Raw genomic sequence first — 22,017 nt, 5'->3', positions numbered from 1 at the left:
ATTAACTCCATTTCACAAATACAAAAAGCCAAGTGTGGGGGACACGAAGCCCAGTACAAACAAACAGAGAAACCCCACAGAGCCTCCCAGTGACCCCAATTCCAGAATTAACAGGCATGTATAAAAACAGCTTTCAAGGCAGCATCCAGCTGCCCCACTGCTACCCTTCACCTTCTCACAGCCCCTTGCCTCATTCGCTGTACCACCACCTTCCACAGCACAAGTCACAGAATGGTGGGGTTGGGAAGGGCTCCTCCAGCCCCAGCCCCTGCTAAAGCAGCTTCCCCTGGCTCAGGGGGCACAGGAACGTGTCCAGGTGGGTTTGGAAACCTCCAGAGAAGGAGCCTCCACACCCTCCCTGGGCAGCCTGGGCCAGGGCTCCCTCGCCTCAGCACCAAAGGAGTTTCTCCTCATGTCCCAGTGGAAAGTCCTCTGTTCCAGCTTGTCCTCTTGACACCCACACCTTAGGTATTTATCAGCTTTGATAAGATCTCCCCTCAGTGGTCTCCAGGCTGAACAGTCCCAGGTCTTGCAGCCTTTCCCCCTCACATACATGCTCCAGTCCTCTAATGATCTCTGTAGCCCTGCACTGGCTTCTCTCCAGCAGTTCCCTGCCTCTCTTGAGCTGGGGAGTCCAGAACTCAACACAGGACTCCAGATGAGACCTCACCAGGGTAGAGTAGAAGGGAAGGAGGACATCCCTTGACCTACACTGCCCACACTCAACATCCTCCAGGATGCCATTGACCTTCTTGCCCATGAGGGCACGTTTCTGCTCACGTTTAGTTGCTGCCCAGCAGCACTCCCAGGTCCCTCTCCCAGAGCTGCTCTCCAGCAGGTCAATCCCCAGCCAGTCCTGGCGCAGCAGGTTGTTCCTCCCCATGTGCAGGACTCTGCACTTGCCCTTGGTATCTCTCTGCCTGTGCAGATCTCACTAAATGGCAGCACAACCTTCCAGCGAATCAGCCAGTCCTCTCCTTCTGGTGTCATCAGTGAACCTGCTGAGGGAACACTGTGTCCTCATCCAGGTCATTGCTGAAGAGGTTGATTCAGACTGGGCCCAGAAGTGATCCCTGTGGAACCTCACTGGCCACAGGCCTCCAACTCAGTAAGTGCACCTTTAGTATGTCCTCATCAGAGGTGTTGGGCAAATGTTTGTGACACTAGCGTTATATAATATTTAGCTCAGTCTCTTGGCTTTGGAGGGCTCACTCACAATTGCTGCCAGTCTTGTAAAAAGTGTTATTTCATCTAAGGAAAAACGCTTCTGAAGCCAATAATTATAATCTCCATAATGCCAGAGGAACATACAGTCCTTGCTAATTAACTTGATGGAGGTATCATGGGAAGGCTTAAAGAAGAGACGAAAAAGTTGGAAAGTGAAGAGAGCCACATGGCACAGAGAATATTTCAAGACAAGGTCACTTTGAGAGGAAACCTATAGGTACCTAGGATACAAAAATAGCACCAAGCAAAACAACATTGTCAGAGCTGTGACAGGTGACAAAATCAAGCTCAGGAATGCAAGAATTGGAAAGATCTGCAGCTCTATAACAAAAATATAAGGAAGTCTACAACTATGCAACATTTGCTGAATTTCACAATATGTCATGCCTTTGTGATGAAGTTAAACACCAAAAATAAAGTCAGCTGTAACTCATTTAAATGTGAAAAACTGCAGAATAAGGGGTTTATCTTGTAGCTGCAACACAAGCAGGTATACACTAAAAGCTAAGTTTACAAGCAAACAAATCATCTGCCTGAAAAGAGTGGTTACATTAAAGCATCTACCAAACTAGATAAATTGATCTGGATAAATAACAATCAATTATTCTGCAAAATTTACAGTTATAGATGTTGAAATACAATGAATGTTTTCATTCATCCTCTTTATGCTCTTCAGAAGCAAGGGATTTCATTTTGATGTAATAGCTGAAAGACAGCCTGAACTGTGCTGCTAATGCTTTTATGCCACAGAGAAATGATAACGAGATGGTTTTTGTCACAGGGACTAGAATTAAGATGGTTTTTCTCTAGAGGTCTGTCTTTAATAGAAACTGTTTATGAAAAAAGCTATTTTGTTCAGCAAGTTTTTTTGGTTTTTTAAATAATTTGTCTTTAACATCAATTTCTAGTAGCTCTTAAGAGAGCTCCCCTGCAAGAACAATAGCTGGAGAGAAGTAAAAATGAACTGTGCCAATGCCAGGGCTAAAATGCCTTTTCTAAAAAATAAGTATAGTCTAAGAAACAAACCAAGTCTAATGCATGCCAAATTCTGCACAGATTTGCATGCTGCTTTAAATGAAATTTAGAGAGCTCTTAGAGAAGAATCTACTTCATGCCACGATTCTCTCACTGTATTACTGAAAGCATTTATGCGGTGGGGCGTTCACAATCAACAGATAACCCACCTTACCACTAAATTAATGTCCCAGTTACCTCACCAACTGCTTTTTGCTAGCTAAACTGCAAACAAGAATGTGTGAGCAAACTGAAGATTGCTTTCTCCTGTCGTTAACAAGGATGGGTATTAGATAAATCAGGAGGCTTGTCCTATGCTGCTGCAGTAGCAGGACACCCAATACAGCTCTCTCTTGCCAGCTCAGTATTCACAGGCATAGCCCTAGCTTATAGCTGAAATTGTTAAAATTACTGTCTTTGACTCAGAATGTCTTTTTACTGCTTAACAACATGGAGGTGGGGAAAATATTGTGAGTACTTGAACTCCTACTTGCTGTATTTCTTCTCCAGCACTATTAGAAAGTTTATCCAAATCACTGACGCTGCTGCTTACAAAGCATTTAACCGTTAAACTAGGCACCAAAGTAGGCACCATCAGATGAGAAAGAGACTTTACACCTTTCCAGCAGCCCTTTCTAGGGCTTCACTACAAGTCCTTATAGGCAGAGTCTTCAGCTCTTCAAAAAACCAAAACACAAAAGGTATCCCAGACTTCTCTTAGCATCTTTGTGTCCCTCTCCTCCACCGTTAAGAGGAAAATAAAATCCACCTCAATCAGCAGATGGCATTAGCTTGCATTCTGTGCTCAATTTGCAAAGGCTGTTTTCTCATGACTTCTGTTATTCCAACTTACTTGGAGAACTCCCTCTGAAGTGACTGCAGGTGTTTTGCATTGGAATGCACATTCAAGGTGGGGTACTCCTTACACGAGAAGTAACAAACATTTAAACATCTCCCTTTAGATGAGCTATGGTGAAAAGGTTAACTCCTGACCAACAGTGGCAGAAATAACTCAGGAAACATATTTAGTACTTATTAAAAATGCACTGACATCCAGGAACAATAACCCCACATGTGTGCAATGCTGACACAGCAAAGGTCACCAGGGCAACACACAAGATGCCTCAGCAGCAGACTGAAAGCACAGCCTCTCCAGCACCCCAACAGATGCACTCGCACACAAGCTTCAGTCATTCACTGTTAGGTTTAAAATACCAAGCAAAAGGTAAGGAAGAAGTCAATCAACCTCAGTGTCTACATTCCTTTAACTTCATCCCGTGTTCTGACTTCATCCTTTGGCAGCCAGGTGCCACACCGCAGCGTAATGCACGGGATGGGGTGACAAGACTCAGTGCAGAATTTGGCCCCAAGCTGCTGTACAAATGCAACTGCAGCCAGGAAGTCTGAGGGTATTTCTAAGCGGCCTAGATTTGGTTTTGAGCATCAGGATGAACCTTTCGCTGAAGTTTATAATGTGGCTCCTTTCTTTCATAAGGTAAACTTGAAACAACCTGGAGGACACAGCGCTGAAACAGGGGTTGTAATTTCATCTTGATTATGTTCTGTAATTGCTGGCAGGACAGCAGAGCCAACACCCTGTTCAGAATTCAGGAGGTGTACTTTAGAGCTTCAGTATCATTTTGAATGCAAGCTTACATTTCCACGACGGTTTCCCTCATTTCTATTAAATGTTAGCAGCAATAAAACAAGCAAGTACACACCAGCTACTACTGAAACAGGTTCTTTCCATTTTACCTACAGATCTTGTCAGCTAAATAAATAGACCTACACGGTGAGATGTTTGTGTCTCAGCAGTCGAGTGCAGCAGGGACCCTGTAGGTTTTATGGTGGAATGCTTATTACAAAGCTCAGTTCAGGTGCTGTCAGCATATGCTAAAGGCTTGCACTGCAAAAGAGAAGAGGGTCCTAATTTCTTTTTTCCACAGGTGTATATGAGGATACACATGTGACCCTGGCTTGGTGAAATTCATCTAACTCATGGTAGAACTTCACAAGAAACAGCCATGCTAGAGGAACTGCCACGACAGCTGCCTTGTTCTTGGCCAAGCCATCAGCTCCTCTCGAAAGCAGGAGGAGGGAGGTGCCTGGCTGCCACCTCAACCTCCCAGCCTGTGCAGATAGGAGGGAGAACTGAGCCTGGGAGGCCTCCACAGAGATGAGGGGGGAAAGTAGCACATGTACCATAACCCCCCTCATGGCTGTCCTAAATAGCAGGGAGAAGTTTGCACAATCCCTTCTCTCTTTCTCTCTTGCAATGTGTCCTCTTTTGGACCTTCCTCTTCCTCCCAAGCCTTTCACTTTTAGTGCAAAGGTGAGATCTCATTTCAGCATTCTGTATTTGCATTTCATCAATGAAGCAGTTGTATATTGGTGCTGGATGTCGGCCTCATCGAAATCTTTTTGTCATCACCATTAGTAACTGGTTTTTTTTCTTCCTGTTTTTAGTGTGGAACTGGATTTTAAACAGCAAGAGGATAAACTCCAGCCCGTTTTGAGAAAACTTCACCCTATTGAGGAAACTCAGGTTGCACCTTTGCCTTATTCTCAGGAGAGCTACTCCTCCACTCCCAAGCAAAAATCCAAAACTGAATCAAAAAAGCATGGAAGGTGGAAACTCTGGTTCCTTTAACCCAAGTCCATTACATGTGGAGTTCAAGGCCTTCTTTGAAAAACACTTGGAGTTCTATGAATCCCTTGGACGGGACTGTGGCAGACTGAGCCGTGTTAGCGGCCAGCGGAGTTGCGAGCGCTCTGGCAGCATCGACTTCTCACCGTATGTACCAAAAAGGCCTTTGTACCTATGAACTAATGTCCAGAAGCAAGGTGTTACATAATTCCTTGCCAACTTCTATTTGCAGTTCACCAATGTGGGATGTAAAACCTGAATTGAAATTTGTACAAAGATGGAAAGTAAAACTATTTCCCCCCCCCTCCTTAGATCTGAAAGCGTCACATTCTAACCTGTTAAATTGTAGGCTGCCATCCTGTCCACAGCTAAATATCACTGTTGTTTTGAAGCCTTTTGGGGGGTTTGGTTTATTGTCTTTGAACAACGAGGGGAAAACAAACAAAAACAAGCAAGCAAGCCTTATGTTTGCAGTGGGCTTCAGTTTTACAAATCCATGTTGATCGGGGAGTGCAGTTTTCAGCACATAGATCCTGGACAAAGCACAATTTTTCATGTGGTCCAAGACCATGAATAATCTCTAAGACGTGACTCTGTGTATATTTGCCTCCATGCAATGTAGACTTCAGCCAAGCTATCACATTTTAGCTGTGTCCTCATCACCAGACGAACAAGTCTGCTGCTCGTCTTCAAGGGGTGAGCAGCTAGAAACATCCCAAAAGTCAGGACAAGCCTTTAACCACATCATGCTGACAGGGTCAAGGCTACGGGGCAATCACCTGTCCTAGATCTCACTTTTAGTCTTTTGGTACCCAAGAGATCTAAATGACAAACAAGAAGCCAAACCAAAACCACCCAGAAACAGAACAATCAAAACCTTTATGGATTGTTGGCATTTGCCATAATTTACTATCTTTTTGTAACAGTCTTTGGAAATCCTCTACACTATCGCAGGTGGCACCAGAAAATTCACAGCCTGTGCTCTGAAACCTGTTTGGAAGGAGTAGGAATTTTAAATGCTAATTATTTACTCAGCTTCTCCAAGGGGTTTCCCAGCTCACTACAATTTTTATCTTAGTCTACCAATTGTACTTGCTAACCAACACACTTAGGGAAGAGAAGTGAATCCAGGTTTTTTTCCCTTTTCTTTTTTAATGACATGTCATTTTTGCTCTGGATTATAAACTTCTTCCTTTTACTGTCATTAAACTTGCATCTAGATTGACCATTTGTGGAGAAATTTCTCATTCTGGAAGTGGCCAGGCAGTGGGAATCTTGGTGGGTATTTTTTTCCTCTCCAAGGATTTCAGAGAATCTGAGTCATGCAGTGTTCTGTGACAAACGGGTTTACTAAGAAGTGGTTTTGAAATGGCATACCCTGCAGCATGAGTAAGACACAAATTCGTCAGTCTTTAGGTGGAAGAAATGTAATCACTAGCAGAAGAGTTTGCACATACTAAAAAAAAAAATGAAGTGTTTTCGTTTACACTGTTTTCCCCTTTTAGCATCAAATCATTGCTGCAAGGAAACTTGAGGAAAAGACTTTCTTTTTTTCCCCCTCAAAGCCAAGAGCAAGAAAAGGAGGTGAAAAGGAAAAGGAATGCAGAAGATGTCTGTGTTCAGCTCAAAATCATTTCCAGCACGCTTTAGTGGGAAAAAAGTCACCTTTGCAGTAAACCTTCAAGTTCCTGTACATGAGCAACCAATATCCTGACACACTCTTGTGACAGCTGAAGGATTATCAAAGGTGATCCTGTGTACCAGGAAGGAAGTGCAGTTGTTTCAGGTGGAAAAAAATAATGTGTTTCATGTGTTTTATATTGGTTTTGACTGAAAACATAAAACTGTTCACGAGACAGGGCACCCAACAGGTTTTAGAGACCAAACTATTTCCAAACAAGAGGGTTTTATTTCTTTTGCCTAGACAGAAAGAAATAGCAAATATGGACAGAAAAGTACAAGAGTACTCAGTAGCATTTACAATAGTGTTACTAATTAACGTGCTACCATGCCTAGTGTTTGGGGCTTTACTTCAAGACATTAAGTCAAGCATCTCTCAGCAGCAATCGATTACTAATCGTTAGTATCACGACTCAGCAGCTTTTCCCACAAACCTGAACGTTCCTGTGTGCAGGGACTCTGACCCAAAACTGAACTGTTTTTACATGTGGTTACTGACTCCTACAGAGACCAGTATTCTGTAACCATTCAAAAAGACAGAGGAAGAGTCACTGGTGAGACACACGAGCTGAAAGCGGCAGTTCTCCCGGCGTGTTCTGTACCTGTCCAGGCTATTTTCTTACCAAGTTGCAAAGTTTTTAATTTTTTACATTTTTTAACCTGGAGAAGCTGCCAGCCACCTGGCCCTGCTCCCAACTCCATCCCGTGTTCCACCACCCCACACCACGGAATTTGTAATAAAATGTTTTTGCAAGTGTGTAAAACGGATCATATTGTATTACATTTAGAACCACTCAGGCTCAGGTTAGACAAGATACCAAGAGAAAGAAGAAAAACAAACCCTAATTCTTTAGAGCTTTTAGTTAAATGTGTCTGACAAAGCTGTTTTCACCCTAATGTAGAAGATCTTATGCAGGTAGGATGTTATAACGAAGACAATGCATCTTTACTTTCAGCGTGGCACATACTGTAGCTCTGCTGCATTCACTGACAAAACCATGCACTTTCATACCCTGATTTGCTATATGCACTTCTCCCATCCCATGCTTAAAAATCCTTCAGTCAATAAATACTGCAGTGATTTTCTATTACTTGCTATTTTCTGAGTCCGTATAATTTCCATCGAGCAACAGTTACGTTCTTTGTTTTAGGACTACTAGGAAACAACACTATTCATGTGAGTATCACTTGCTTTCTTAAAAAAGTCACTGTAAAAATAGTTTAAAAATCAGGATAAACTGAAAAAGAGTCATGATTAAAACTGGAAAACCCTACCATTGGTACAAAGTGTTTCCTTTTTCTTGCTTAAGATGCAAAACCACAGTCTGTGCCTTGAATTTCACTCTGTGTTTTAAAGGTTAATCACTTTTTCAAAATCAAATAGGTTCATTTTTCATGAACACTTTCAAGTTAACTAATGCTGCTAGATTACACCATTCCTTCAGCATCTGTACAATAAGCATGCATTGCATATTACCACTGGAACTTGTTAACTGGCTTGCCACTAATAACTGCTATACCGACACAACTCTTGAGTAGAAGGAAACAGACTGCATGGAACAATCTTTAGTATTACTTCAGTATCCACAAAATACAACTATGGCTTATTAAAATAACTGAAGTGCCAGGAATTTGCTGTCAGTCCACTCAGGTGAATGCAGCCTGTTCTGATGAACATTGCTAGGGCACACTCCATACCCATTTGCTGCATCACGGGTGCTACACTGCACAACAACAAAGCTCACTATTAGTGACAGAACAAAATTGTGACCATCATTCAAATACCACTTCAGTTTTTGTGAGAATAGTTTCCAATACATCACTTCAAGTGTCTCTGAAAGATGAGGAAACAAGCAATTCAGTAAAATAAAGGATAATTCTTTCTAAATCCAGTGAGAGCAGGAGGCTCTCCCCAGCATTCTGGAGCCCTTAATCCTAAACTGAACAGCTTTTAAGGCACAGAAAGGTGATTGACATCTAGCTTCAATCCTTAAGTAACCTTAGGCCTATCTCCCATGACCCTCAATAACTCACATTTTACTTCAACTCATATTTTACTGCCTTCTGGAAAGACAACCTGTCTGGCAGATGCCGAGAGACGGAGCATCCACCGCTGTCTTTGATGAATTACTCCAGTGTTCCGTTCCCCCATCACCCCCCTATTCCCTGCTCTCCTCCTCACTCTCCAGTCCTGTCACCTACTCCTCCTCTTTCCTCTGACAGGTGTCATCTTCACCCTACAGAGATTCTCCTTCGCTATCACCAAGGGGCACTTCTAAATCTTCTTTCCATTAACCTCAAATGGCTTTCACATCTCACACCACAAATCACTTTCTCTACTGAGCAATTTCTGCAGCGTTTTGGTTTTGGTTTCACTACATCCTTGTTTTAAAGTGTGGAGGAGGAAAGAAAAAAATCATGTAGGAAACACTTTGCTCATCAGTAAAGTGATAAAGTCCTCTCCTGTCTACTGCTTCCTAGTCACACATCCCAGGAGAACCCACGACAGCATTTTTCCCCTGGTAACAGCAAGTGTTTGCACCAACTTTGTTCATCAATATCACGACATGTTTTTAAGAGCCACTGCTCTTACAGAGTCTCTTAGGAGTCAAGACATTTCCTACACTCCTTGCTCCTACATCTGTGACTTAAGATCTTCTTTTTTCTGTATTCAAATGGAATTTCATCTGTTCCACCACATAAAGGCACCAAGACTGTCTGTTTCACGGACAATGATCACAGAGTTGCACAAATCTGCCAACTGAGGTTATCTTCCAAAAACTGTACACACAGGGATCCAAAAAACCCATCTGGATGGCCTTTCTGAAATTGAAGAGATCAGCAACTAGCTTGTTTTTCTTGGCTTTGCAAATGAAAACTAAACAAAGCTGCTGGCCACAAGGAAGTCAGGAGCAGTCACAATTCATTTTGGACCTACCATCAACTGGTGCTGGTCAACCCTGATGTACTGAAGAAGGCCAGTATGCTGACCCACATGGAACACGCTCTGCAAAAGTTACTACACAAGGAAAGAGATGGTTTAAAGCTATCCTTTAAAAGAGACTCATGGAAATACAATCAATCTGTTTCTTTCAGGCGACATGTTGTTCAGTAGGAAAGGTTTTGTGATCTTCTTACTGTGTCACAAGCAGGACTAGCTCTAGGCATGTGCAAAAGTAGCCCAAAGCAGGCAACTTGTATGAGCAGCAATGAGCCCTGACCTTGCACCCACAGGCTGCATCTAGTTCTTACCTTCACTCCAGGAACAGGCAGAGAACCTTCTACTCAATGAGTAAACAGACCCAGCAAAAGTCACTGTGAAACTTCCAGAGGAAAAAGTAGTTAAATATAATGAGCATTACAATGGTGACAAGATGGTTTTTCATTGCATGTTAAAAACTCTTTGATATGGCTGGCTGGAAATTAATACTAAGTATATAAATGCACTGATTTCACTGAAACAGCCACTGATAAGTGGACAGACTGTACTTAATCCTAGTAAGTACAGACATGGTGAGATGGAGGGAATACTGAAGACATAAAGAACATTCAATGGTCATACCCCATATCTCCCATATTCACACTGATATACAGTAGGTGAGTTACCAAAGCTCCTTATTTCCTGCAGTGGGATGTATACTGTACAGTGAAGCAGCCACATGTAAATGGACTTCTGTGCTGGTGGCTGTAGGCATGCAGTGGTGTCCCTGCCTGCCCCTGAAGGTCAGGGCTTTGGTCAGGTGGGTGCTACAACTGACACCTTTCAGCAATGTTTTTCCAACGAAAACTCACCTGGTAACAGTCATTCAGTACCAGACTTACAGAACCCTATCCATAGATTATCACCTAGAGACGTTCATGTGAATTATTTGTGGCATCAGCCTCTAATTGCATATCCTCCTGAAGAAGTCAGTTCAAGGCCTTACACTCCCATTCCATCAGCACATCTAGCAACCTCATCTTCTGGTGAAGACTTCTGTTCACTCATGTAAAAACAAAAATGACATTATGTTTAAGCATCCCACTCCCTCCACCTCTGCTCCAGGATAACTGTATGGGCACTTAATTCTTTACAATCCTCTGCTGATCAGTCTCTCTGAAACACCAGCTCTCACTGACTTACTAGTGTCAAAACCAATATGATTCTAAGTCATGCAAGCCTCTAACTCAGAGGAGTATACAAAAAATATCATTACAATCCAAATTGAAACAATTTCTGCTGAACAACTGTCCTTGATATTTACCCCTCTAGATCCCAAGGTTCATGCATCTCCAACGCCTCAGCAGTCCCCCAGTGCTTGGAACACAGGTTTCTGAAGAATGTGAAATTAAATGAATCTGACTGACCCTGCAACAAATCTGTTTCTGTGTTGCTACCTAACAGAAAGAGACTCTTGTCTCCCGTGAGGAGGGCTGTGTCTTCCCCTTGAGCTATTCAAAGCAGGATCTTCAGAGAATCCTTCCAGAATGAAGCTAAGAGCTGACAAATCTTCATGCACATACAGTTCACGTCTACAGGAGTATATTTAAAGTCTATTATGCAACATGAGGTTTTGGATGAAGATGGCACAGCTAAACATTTCTTCAAGGTGAAAACATGCCAGCTTTAGTACACCAACGTGGTTATCTTTATATAAGAAAGAAATTGCTATGTTCTGTATTTTACCTAATTTGAAGAAGAAATTATTGTTACTTGAACTATGATTCCATAAGAGCCTTTATGAAATCCTTTATGGTTCATTCTCTAATAGAAGTTCCAGGTGAATCTACCCTAGGATCAACAAAAGTTAATTCATCATTTTAACTGGATACTGATCCAAGAGGAGTCAGATTCTGCTTCCCAATTACCACTTGCATTTTACTCTCCCTACTTCGCTGAGGCCACACGAAGGAGTTGTTACTGGTTGATTACAGAAGGATCCTTTCTGCAACAGACTAAATTTGAAGACACGAGTAAGCACTCCTTGAAAACACCCAGCTCTATTAATACTCATTACATAATTATAGAGCATGTGCACAGAGTGATTTCAAGCTGGATTCATGATCACTGTGGATATTTTTAATACAACTGTACTTGGGTAAAATAGATACAGGAGAAGTTTTCAAATGTAATTTGATAAATGCAAAAGGAATAATTAACATTTTAAAATATCACCCAAGTCATGTTCATCAAAACAATAATTAACTCACATCCTAATCATAACCCAAGAACTTTCCTGTGTGTGTGTCTTACAAGACTACCCACACCATCTGCACAACTGGAGGAAGAAGTAAAGTTTTGCACCCTTGCACGGGAAGGCATTAAGATCTGTTCTGCCTATGCTTGCTAATCTCTGCAGCAGCACACAAAGCAACAACATACAAATCTTTTCTCTTCCTTTCACTGTCATTGCATCCCAGCACTGTAATATTCTGCAAGAATGATCTGTGCACATAACCATTCCTTGCTCCAGCAATGGATCAGGTGATCCATTAGTGCTTTATGCCAAAAACAATTATTGCCAAAGTGACAAAAGCAAAACACAAAAAACTTAGTGGATGATGCACTAAAGACAAAGGTACAGCTGTAGTAGCTTTGCCAACACAGGCATCACCAGATGGCAGTTACATGGGACAACAGTAAGAAAGATGTGCTGAGGATGGATAACCTCGTAACAAGTCAAATATCACTGTGTGTAACGATAGAGAAAACTGGAAAAGAAAGGGGACAACAACAAAAGGCAGTGCTAATGGGTTCAAAGATATCCAGCTAACAAACTCTTTTGGAAGACAAAAAGAAATATCAGAGTATTGAACCAAAATGAAGCAAAGTCATGAAGAACAGGCCAGCTACAGGACAGCTATTAATTGTCAGCTACAGATAGCTAAGGTAGACACACAGTGAGACTCAGAACACACCACGCTCTGTCCCCGTTTTAGCTGTCAACAGGTCTCACCATTTTTTTTCATTATTCAGATCCACATTAATGACACAGTTGAAAAATTCAAATGTCAGGCTTCAGAATCACTGTGCTTTGCCACTCAAGTGCAACGTGGTAACCTGCAGCTCTTGCATCAGTCTTTCCTCTAGATTTCCAAAAAGTAGTAATTTAGGGCTCTCTTCTACCCTTCAGTCATTTGAATACTGCTCTTACCTTGCTTAGCTCAGCTGCAGTCAGAAAAAGGCAAGTAACTGCTTATGGAGTCAAACGATTGCTAATGAAGTAACCAACCTGCAAGTCTTTCATTTCCACACTTTTCAGCTGGCTAGTTACAAATTATAAATCATCTTGGTTAAAAGAGACATCTATCTAAAATCAGCTCAGAGGGCTGAAGCCCATCTCCCATGAAGATGGGCTGAGAGAGTTGGGGCTGTTCAGCCTGAAGAAGCAAGGGCTCCAGGAAAACCTCACAACAGCCTCCAGTTCCCAAAGGGACCAACAAGAAAGCCTGAGAGAGACATTTTACAAGGGCATGGAGTGACAGGACAAGGGGTAATGGATTCAAACTGGAAGAGAGGAGATTTAGGAAGAGAAGAGATTAGGAGGTTCTTCCCTGTGAATGGAGTGAGGCCCTGGGCACAGGCTGCCCAGAGAGGCTGTGGCTGCTCCATCCCTGGGAGTGTTTAAGGGCAGGTTGAACTGGGCTTTGAGCAACCTGGGCTAGTGGAAGATGTTTCTGCCCATGGCAGGGAGTTGGAACTAGAGGAACTTTAAGGTGTCTTCTAACCCAAGCCAGTCTATGATTCTGTGATAATCACCTGGACTCCAATATCTTCAAAATACTTTTTTTCTCCCCCTGTGTAAACCACTGAAAAATTACAAACCAACGTTTTCCAGCTTACTGCACACAAAGACACTTACAGAAGGTTTTGATTGCTTTGGGACACCTGGGATTTAAATCCTATTATAGTCAGGTTCAAAAAGATGTGACAGAGGTATTTAAGTTGACATCAAGAGACACTTACAATGAGCTCCGAATCACGTCCCATGGAAATGACTGTTCTGTTTACTGTCCTCAAGAGCTTTTCCATGATTATCTGGACATGTCGTTGTGTTGGCCCCTAAGGAAAACGAATAAATTAGTGGTAACTAGATACAACAGACACCAACAACACAATGCAACTATTTATGCTTGCCTTTAAATCTGCTTGTCTTGTGAAAGTTAAATAAAACATCACTCACTGCTGTTGATCAAAAGCAGAAAATTAAGTCTCCGGTTTTAACAAACACCAGGCAAAGTCTGCTTCATTAATACGTGTTTCTGTGAAATTAACATGTCCTGGCACAATTACTGAAATGAAAAGCAAGTCCCTGGAAGTATAGCAAAGCCTATGACATCTAGTTACCCAGTCATTTCTATTTTTCAAGTCTTTTTTCCAACTCAAAATCCCACAGGCACGAGCAAACCTGGGGGGCGACTGTGCAACAGCTCCATGACAAGGAACAGAAAAGTAAAGTGAGACTGTGGTTCAGGAACTCCCATTTCAGTCCATTGTTTCAAATCAATAGTTGAAAATACTGAAATAATATTGAAAATCAAATGTTCAAGTTTCATTGGAAGTAAATGTCTATCATTGAAATTCCATATTTGGTGCAAGCAGCTTTTAAGCACAACTTCAGAAATCTCATGGCTACAGGAGGCGACGCTTTGCTCTCAGCTTTAACTTACAATCAAGCTGCTTCGTAGTTGTCATTAGTCTGAAGACTTCAAAAGAGGCTGTGACATGGAAAGGGGAAACAACTCTACAGCCAACATCTGTGAGAGTTTTTCCAGACAGCTGTCTAAATAAAACAGCCTCTTTGTGTTGCTCCTTGACCACCAAACAAGTATTCTGATGAACCCTTTCCTTTCCTGCTCCTGGTTCTGTGTAACAACCCTCACCTTATCACTGCATTATGCTTAATTACCCAAGGCAGACTTGCATAGATCAAAAATGCATTTGCATCTTTGAGGAACAATCCATCATCAGTACAAATATACACAGTTATTGCTCCCATTTAGACTTTTCTTCCTGCTGCTGACACAGATGTCTTTGAGATACAATTTGCATCTTCAGGGAATGCCTCTACGAATCTGCTTCTGCAGAGGGGTTGGATTAGATGATCTCTAAAGGTCCCAACCCCTACCATTCTATGACTGTGTGATCTCAGCACCCTGCTGCTCTCCACCCTTCAGCTCTGCCTGCTTTCACTCCAATGAGTTTCTTCTAAGACTTAACTCCTCTCTGCATTCCCAGCACTCGTGCTACTCCTGTCCATTTTCAATTTTCCTTTACAACCCTCCTCATTTGCAGTGTTTTTCTCTTTCCCTGTCCCCTTCTCCATCCCCTGTCCCACTAGTGAATGGGTATCTCTTCTGCAGCCGTCTGCTCAGCAGCAGTAGCATGGGGCAGCTCTGGATCCTGCTCTGGCCACTCTTGCAGCCCAGGTGAAGCTGCAAATGAGCTGCTACCAGGAAGAGAAATGCAGCCAACAAAGAGTGACAAGAAGCAGCCAAGCTTTCAAACCCAAACTCCTGCTTTAAACTAACCCACTCTCTGAAACAATCACACAGAGCTACTTGGGGAAAGAAACAAACAACAGACCAAAATCAGAACAAGCCCAAAAAACACAGACTTGTAAGATGTTACATTCAATATGGGTAGCTGACCCCTAAGGTCCTTTCCAACTAAGTTAGTGTATGATTCTGCATGGAATTGAAGGTTCAGGCTGCAGCCTTATCAACCCCAACATCTTTGAGAGAATCAAATCACTGCAGCTCTCCAGCACAGCACCAGTATTTATGTATTTGTGTGCAGTCAAGAGAATACAAAATGAAGGAACTACTATGCACATCTGCAAGGCAGCCCAGGGCACTGCCCTGGTTCCCATGCACAGCCACCTCAGACGTTTATGTTCTGAATAAGACAACTCCATTAGTTGTAACATTCATGGAGAAGCCATCACTTCCCAATTCAGGTTCTCTCTGAGGTGGAGAATTCTACTAGCTAACTTAAAATGTCTCAGCAAGTTTGCTGTGTCAACAAAAGCATATGTTCATACACATACATACTATTTAGATGTCCATACACACCCACATTCCCTCTTTCAGGCCAGCCTAGCAGGCCACTATCAGTAAAACCTCAAAGGGGTATTTCCCAAAATGCTCATGTGGAAAAAAAAACCCCACAACATTTTCCATCTGGCAGAGGCTACACACCGTGTAAGAGAAAGGTTGAACTCCTAAGGATCTGTTTACTCACTACCTAAGCCATGTCTGGAAAAGTGTTACTGGATAATAGTGCTGTATTTGATGGGCCTCAGAAACAGTAAGGAACATCCTGAGATGGATATCACTGGAGAACTAAAAAGAGACTGGTTAAGGGGAAAAATAAAAGCTAAGCTATCAGGAATTACCTGCTTAATTTATCTTACTCAGATCCATTTCTTTTAAGTGCTAATCATCACAGAACTGTACAATACTAACCACATCTTTCTTGTAAAGCACTTCCAGGATGTTACTCAGCAACTGGCAACAAGCCTCCAAATCTTCTTGTCTTTCCAAGTGATACTTCAGCTGATCTGTCATTGTTGGCAGCAAGATTTCCCTGCAGTCTGCACACAAAACATAAGGTTACACACACAGCTTTGAACAACTTCATAGTGCTGCCTAAATGTCCAATCTGCTTTAGTGCTTACACTAGAGAGAAAAACCTGAGAAAAAAAGAAGGTAACTTCCAGATTCCAGTCCCTTGCTCTTCCATAAAAACCTGGAAAAGTTTTAAGCAAGTCAACATGAAGTCAACAGGTTAAGAATGCTCAGACAAGTATTATCCTCCCACCCACACTGACACCAGCCCCAGTTCAGCAAAGCACTTGAGCCATCTCACTGACATTAACTGCCTTTGCTTAAAAAACACTCACCAACTGCACCTCTCCAGCCCAGCCACACAGCATCACACCAAGCATTACATGCAAGCTTAGCTTCATGTTTGCTCAACAGGTTGAGTAGTGGCAAAGTGTATTACGCTTCCTTTATCTGACCTGTAGTGGTTACCCACACAGCACAGCCCACCCATACTGCAAGCATGAGTCACCCAGATGGATGATGCTATTCAGATTAACATTCAGCTGTGTGACATGGTCTCTTATAGCTCAAAAAATGCTGCTGAAGTACTTTCTGCTGGTGTTGAGATGTACCTGCCTGTACAAGGCAAGTACAGGACTTGCAGACAGGGAAAAGAGAGACGAGGACCAAGTAGACATGGGGCTAAATAGTGGAGCTCAACACTTTGGCTCAAGAATGTAAGGAAAGTAAGAGAGTTGAAAGTTGAGACACTGGTTGATACTCCTAAGCCCACCTGCAGGTGACACTGGGGAACAGATCTAGTGAGTTTAATTAATATATAACCTGCCAATTGTCTTGCACAGAGAGAGTGCAGGAATGGAGAGTTCACTCCTAACCCCACACCATGCTCTTCTTCCTTTCAGAGAGATGGCAGAGCCAGAGATACCTGCCTTCTGCAACCAACCACAGCATGAGACATCTTCACAAGCAGGAAAGAGTCAAGTTAAAACCTTTTAGCCTCTCCCACTCCCAGCCTCCAAATAAACCCGTGCCCAAAGGAGTGGAACTAGTTATTCTTGTTCATCAGAACATGGCTTAACATAGATAAATTATACAAGGTATATACCATCAGCATAGCACTAAATGCAGGGAATGGAGAGCAGGAAGCAATAGGGAGGAATTAACTGCATTTTGGTACTTTTCCACTTCCTCTAAACAATAGTGTAAAATAAGAACAGAAGAAAACCATGAGAATTTCCCAGCTATTTTAGCCCACTAGACACCAGTTCCCAAGCCCATTTCCCTCCCAGCTATCTCAGGTATACATGGAAGAGGATGTGAGCTCTGCTTGCCCAAAGGAAGGAGTACTACATCTCTGTACTAAAAAGGCTGCATTACCAAGCTGGCAGGCAGCTTTTTCCCCAGAAGTCATATTCACAACAGAGACAGAAAGCAGTACAGCTCCCCATGTATATACAGCTAAATCAAGTACCTCGAAAAACAACAGCTACTGTTAAGAAAAATCTTACTTTTCCTGACAGATGGACTTACACTATCAAAACATGAGCCACTCCAAAAAGTTGCCCTTGTACTATCAAATCCACCTGGCAGATCATCTCTGAAAAGACAACCGAAGAATTCCCTTTGTCAAATGTTACACTTTGGCCCACGAGATCTCTAATTACACAGTACCTGGGAAAATATGGATGAAGCTCTGGACAGCCAAACACAACATGTAACACACTGAATTTTAAGTGATATTACCCAAATTTCTTGGATTTGATGGCATATGGATGACTCACAAGAGGTGGCTTCATTGCAGTCCTTAATAAGCATATCATTACTTAGAGGTTATCTTCACACAAAAGCTGAAGCCCTTGGAACATTCAGAAGCTCGTGAGAACTCAATGGGGTCTTAATATGAGGATTTTAAATAGTTCTGGACCAGTCAGCTTCACCAGCCCAACATCAAGAGACTGAATAACATGCAGACCACAAAAAGAAGGCATGATATTAAAATGGAACTCAATTACGAGAGGAGGACCCACACTGCAATGGGAACATGCTTATTCAAGGCCATACAAAACTTTCCTGAACAGCCAAAAGATGAATAGCACAAAGGAAAGCAGTGCCAAGGATGAAGAAAGCAATACACCCTTATGGTGGTCTGCTTTGGCCTGCAGTGGAAAAACACTGACATGTGCTTTACAAACTTGGTGTCAAGGTAAAAATTACTGTGACTTGATGAGTCTCAGTAATGGGATATGGACAAGAGGACTTGCTTCTGCTACTAAAAGGACAAGGAACCTGGATGGATGAGACAAAGATGGACTTCACAAGGAAACAGTCTCTGCCTAAAGTCTGCCAGAAGCCTTCAGGCAGTGCTGTAAGATCCAACTGCAATGACTTGAGCTATTCTCCACAGCTGCTTCAGGACTCCAGGATCACCAGTAACCACAGCTTTGAGTCTCCCACCGAGCAAGAAAGAGTTACAGGAAGAGCACTCCCACAAAGCCATCCCTACAGCAAGATACACAGCACAGAGGCTGGAATCCTGCTCTCACAAACTGCACAATGGGGAAAAATAAAAGTCACCAACGAAAAAATAATCAAGAAAAACCATGCTATAATGCAGAACAGCAGGCACTCCATCTCAACAAGATGCTAGAGAGGGATTGAAACAGCATCCTTATTCTGCATTGTAAGACCAGACAAGGAGGATGAGAAATAACAGTGTATAAGCACACCCAACATCTAGTAGTTCAAGAGACATATTCTTCCATCTCAAGTGACTCACAGGAGCACATGTTCACTAGGAATGCACAAGTGGGCCCTCATTCAAAGAGAGTACTTTGAAGAGATAAGTTTTTCCAATGGAGAATGTTTCTATTTAACTGCTTCTTGGTCATTTAACCTCCTTCTTCACCGCTCAAAAGGAGGAACATCATGTTGAGTGTGTTGAAATCTTTGCCTCAAGAGACAGACATTAGACCCTGCAACGTATTTATGTGGGGAAATACACCTAGCCAGGACTCCACCACATCCCCTCATGTTCATTTCCATTAGGTAGCAGAGAACTGCATTACAAAAGATCCAAATCTAATGACAGAAAAACACCTTCATCTGAAGTTCCCATTCCTTGTTTACATCTTCTGCACAGAAACTAAACACTGAAAGGAGATGGTGATGTCTGCAAAAAAAAGAGCTAAACAGAATTCACCTCACTGAAAGAGCTCATTTACCAGGATGCTCAGTAAGTGATCTAGAGTTATTTATAACTTTTTATTTAAAGTTATTTAAATAAAAAATTATTAAAGTTATTTATAACTTTAAATAACTTTTGATCATAACTAACTTTTATAACTTTTTGGAGGTCTCCAAACTGCCCAAATAAAGCAGACAATGACATATGTGCGTTTAAAGGAGCAGTTTGCTGACACATGTTTTAAATGCATACCCTGAGCATAAAGAAAAAAAAAAAAAGAAACACCAAAAAACCCACATAAAAACTTCCCTGAAGGTGTTATGAGAGAATCACCAGATAGATGGATGCAGGTCAAAATTAACTACTCGTTTTCCATATAAATTTCAAGGCAATGAGTGGCCTAGTTCAGCTCAGTCTGTTTGCCCCAGAGATGTTTTGTGACTGGAGCCTTCTGCCTCCACATTTGTGAAACCTCACCCTGTGTTGTTGTTGTCACCTTAGGTTTTGACTAACAGAAAGAAAAGTGCAGATGAAGAAGAAGCCCCCGGAACAGTGGTGTAGCAACCTCCTGTCACCTAGCGCAGGGGAAAGAAGGAACCCTGGTACCCAGTTGCTAAGCACTCCAGCAAAGACATGGGAGCATGCCTTTGTAAAGCCTGTGAAATGAATCAATCTTTAATAACTTACAAAAGCCCCTAATTAGAGGTTTGAAAATGTTTCGTGTCCCTGTTAAGCCCCACTAGTAGAGAACGGCCAAAGATCAATTTAATATCTGCAAGCATGCAGAAGGCGAAAATTGCAGCTCTGTCACCTTTGAGTTAGACTGTCTGGAGTACACTCTAATCAATAGGAAGGGTATTCAAGTTGAATTTCTGAGAAAGGGAAAACTAATTGATTTGTCACACTACTTCATTTGCAATTACACAGCCTACACAAATGACCAAGTCGTTCCCTTGAGTAGACTTGACAAGGCTCCTCAGTCACCACCTTGCAGGCTCTGCCTTCCCCAGCACTCCTGAACATCTGCTGCTTGGTCTGTAGCTGTTGTGGGTTACAACCATGAGAGGTGAAAAGGAAGCATCAAAGTGTGCCCAGTACTTGATAAAACAATCCAAATCCTTCCCAGAGTTTTGAGAACAAGCAAGCAAGCCCAAAAACCCCCACTAACAAAAAACCCAGACACCCACGTCCCACACAACCCTGCAAGCACCAACACTCAAATCTTTCTAGGGGTTACTTAGAATTAAGTAATTTAAGCCCTCCAATTACCTAGTCTAAGGAAGATATATTGAGACGGAGCCTGGCTTTCCACATCATCAAATCATAGAATGGGTTTGATTAGAAATGACCTTTAAGATCATCAAGTCCAAGCCCTCCCCTCACACTGCCAAGCCCACCACTAACAGCCCTCAGCACCTCAGCTCCACAGCTTTGCAATAGCTCCAGGGCTGGGGGCTCCTCCACTTCCCTGGGCAGTGTCTAACCAGTCTCTCAGGGAAGTTCTTCCTCATTTCCAATCTAAACCTCTCGTGGTGCAACCTGAGGCTGTTCCTGCTTGTCCTGTCGCTCACTGGAGAACAGACAGAACCCCATGTCACTACAATCTCCTGTGAGGGAGTTGCAGAGAGTGATCACGTCTCCCCTCAGCCTCCTCTTCTCCAGGCTGAACACAGCAGGGTCCCCAGCCCCTCCTCATCAATGAGACTCATGCTCCAGACCCTTCCCCAGCTCCAGTGCCCATCTCTGGACAGGCTCCAGACACCTCTATAAGATAAAAGACCCAGAAGGGAACAGAATCTAAACACAGACAGAACTATCTATCTATACATATTTAAACCAATATAGTACTATGGTAACATGTTCAGTGAGGAGAAAGATTTTAAGTGTATCCTTTGCTGTAAGCAGTTCTGAAAACCACTGGGTTGATCAGCTGTACCTTGATTACTTATGAGTAGAGGAGAGGAAAGGTTAACCTTCATCAGCCTGCCTGTCACTGACACCTCCCAGCTCTGATTAATGGGCAACCTTGACAAATCTATAGTCTATAACATTAGTCTCCTGCCCAAAAGCCAGCTCTGAAGATAGCTCATGAGTATGATTACAGACAACGATAATTTGACATCTGTTCTCTCCTGCACAAGTCCAACCCCCAATGATTAATGTCACAGGAATGTGCAGGGAGAATATATTATTAATCTTTATAAAAGGATGCTCAGGAAACACTATTAACGTACGAGCATCCAAGCACAGACTTCAGATGAAACACTGACACAGGGACTATGGTGAAGCTAAACACACACAATCAATTTTGGTCAATTTAAAAACATTTCATTTGGAGGGATGCTGACAAATGTACTTCTTTATTTCATGGTTCATTTCATTAATGTGGCCCGAGAAATGAAATGTATGCTTAGCGACATTGCTGCCACCACACAGCACGGAGACAGACATTGTTCTTTTAGTCATCATTAAACTGTAAAAAACTTATAAATGCTAGACATTACCTACTGATATCTAATAGACTAATCATTTCCTAATGGAGCAATCATCAGATCTCCTAACTAGTTAAGAATACAGCAGCTACACAGCTCACTTGGCAATTAGCTGGAAGTCATTTGTAAAATAAAGTAACAGAGAATCCAAACAATTCTATGGGACCAAACAAATCAGCTAAAACACTCATGAACCCCAAATTCGGAACACTGCAAGGCTAAGA

At 42.3% G+C, this 22,017-nt stretch overlaps 2 protein-coding genes across 3 annotated transcripts in view; one reads left to right on the top strand and one right to left on the bottom strand.

Moving 5' to 3' along the window:
- The window catches only part of INSYN2A (inhibitory synaptic factor 2A), a 30,240-nt gene extending 25,349 nt beyond the window's left edge, over nt 1-4,891 (top strand). The window contains exon 3 of the mRNA XM_010199280.2: nt 4,708-4,891. Within this exon, the coding sequence (XP_010197582.2) occupies nt 4,708-4,891 (184 nt within the window). The remainder of the gene's footprint in view (nt 1-4,707) is intronic.
- Nucleotides 1-22,017, bottom strand: part of DOCK1 (dedicator of cytokinesis 1) — a 285,055-nt gene that overhangs the window by 181,094 nt on the left and 81,944 nt on the right. For both annotated transcript variants that reach the window (XM_062000751.1, XM_062000752.1), the window contains exons 26-27: nt 16,016-16,143; nt 13,515-13,610 (exon numbers count right to left, since the gene is read on the bottom strand). In XM_062000751.1, coding sequence (XP_061856735.1) covers nt 13,515-13,610; nt 16,016-16,143 — 224 coding nt within the window. The remainder of the gene's footprint in view (nt 1-13,514; nt 13,611-16,015; nt 16,144-22,017) is intronic.

The sequence above is a fragment of the Colius striatus genome, chromosome 8, assembly GCF_028858725.1.
Source record: "Colius striatus isolate bColStr4 chromosome 8, bColStr4.1.hap1, whole genome shotgun sequence".
In the NCBI taxonomy this organism is placed as follows: domain Eukaryota; kingdom Metazoa; phylum Chordata; class Aves; order Coliiformes; family Coliidae; genus Colius; species Colius striatus.
Note: the sequence above shows the minus strand (reverse complement) of the source record. Positions and strands in the feature narration are given on the sequence as shown.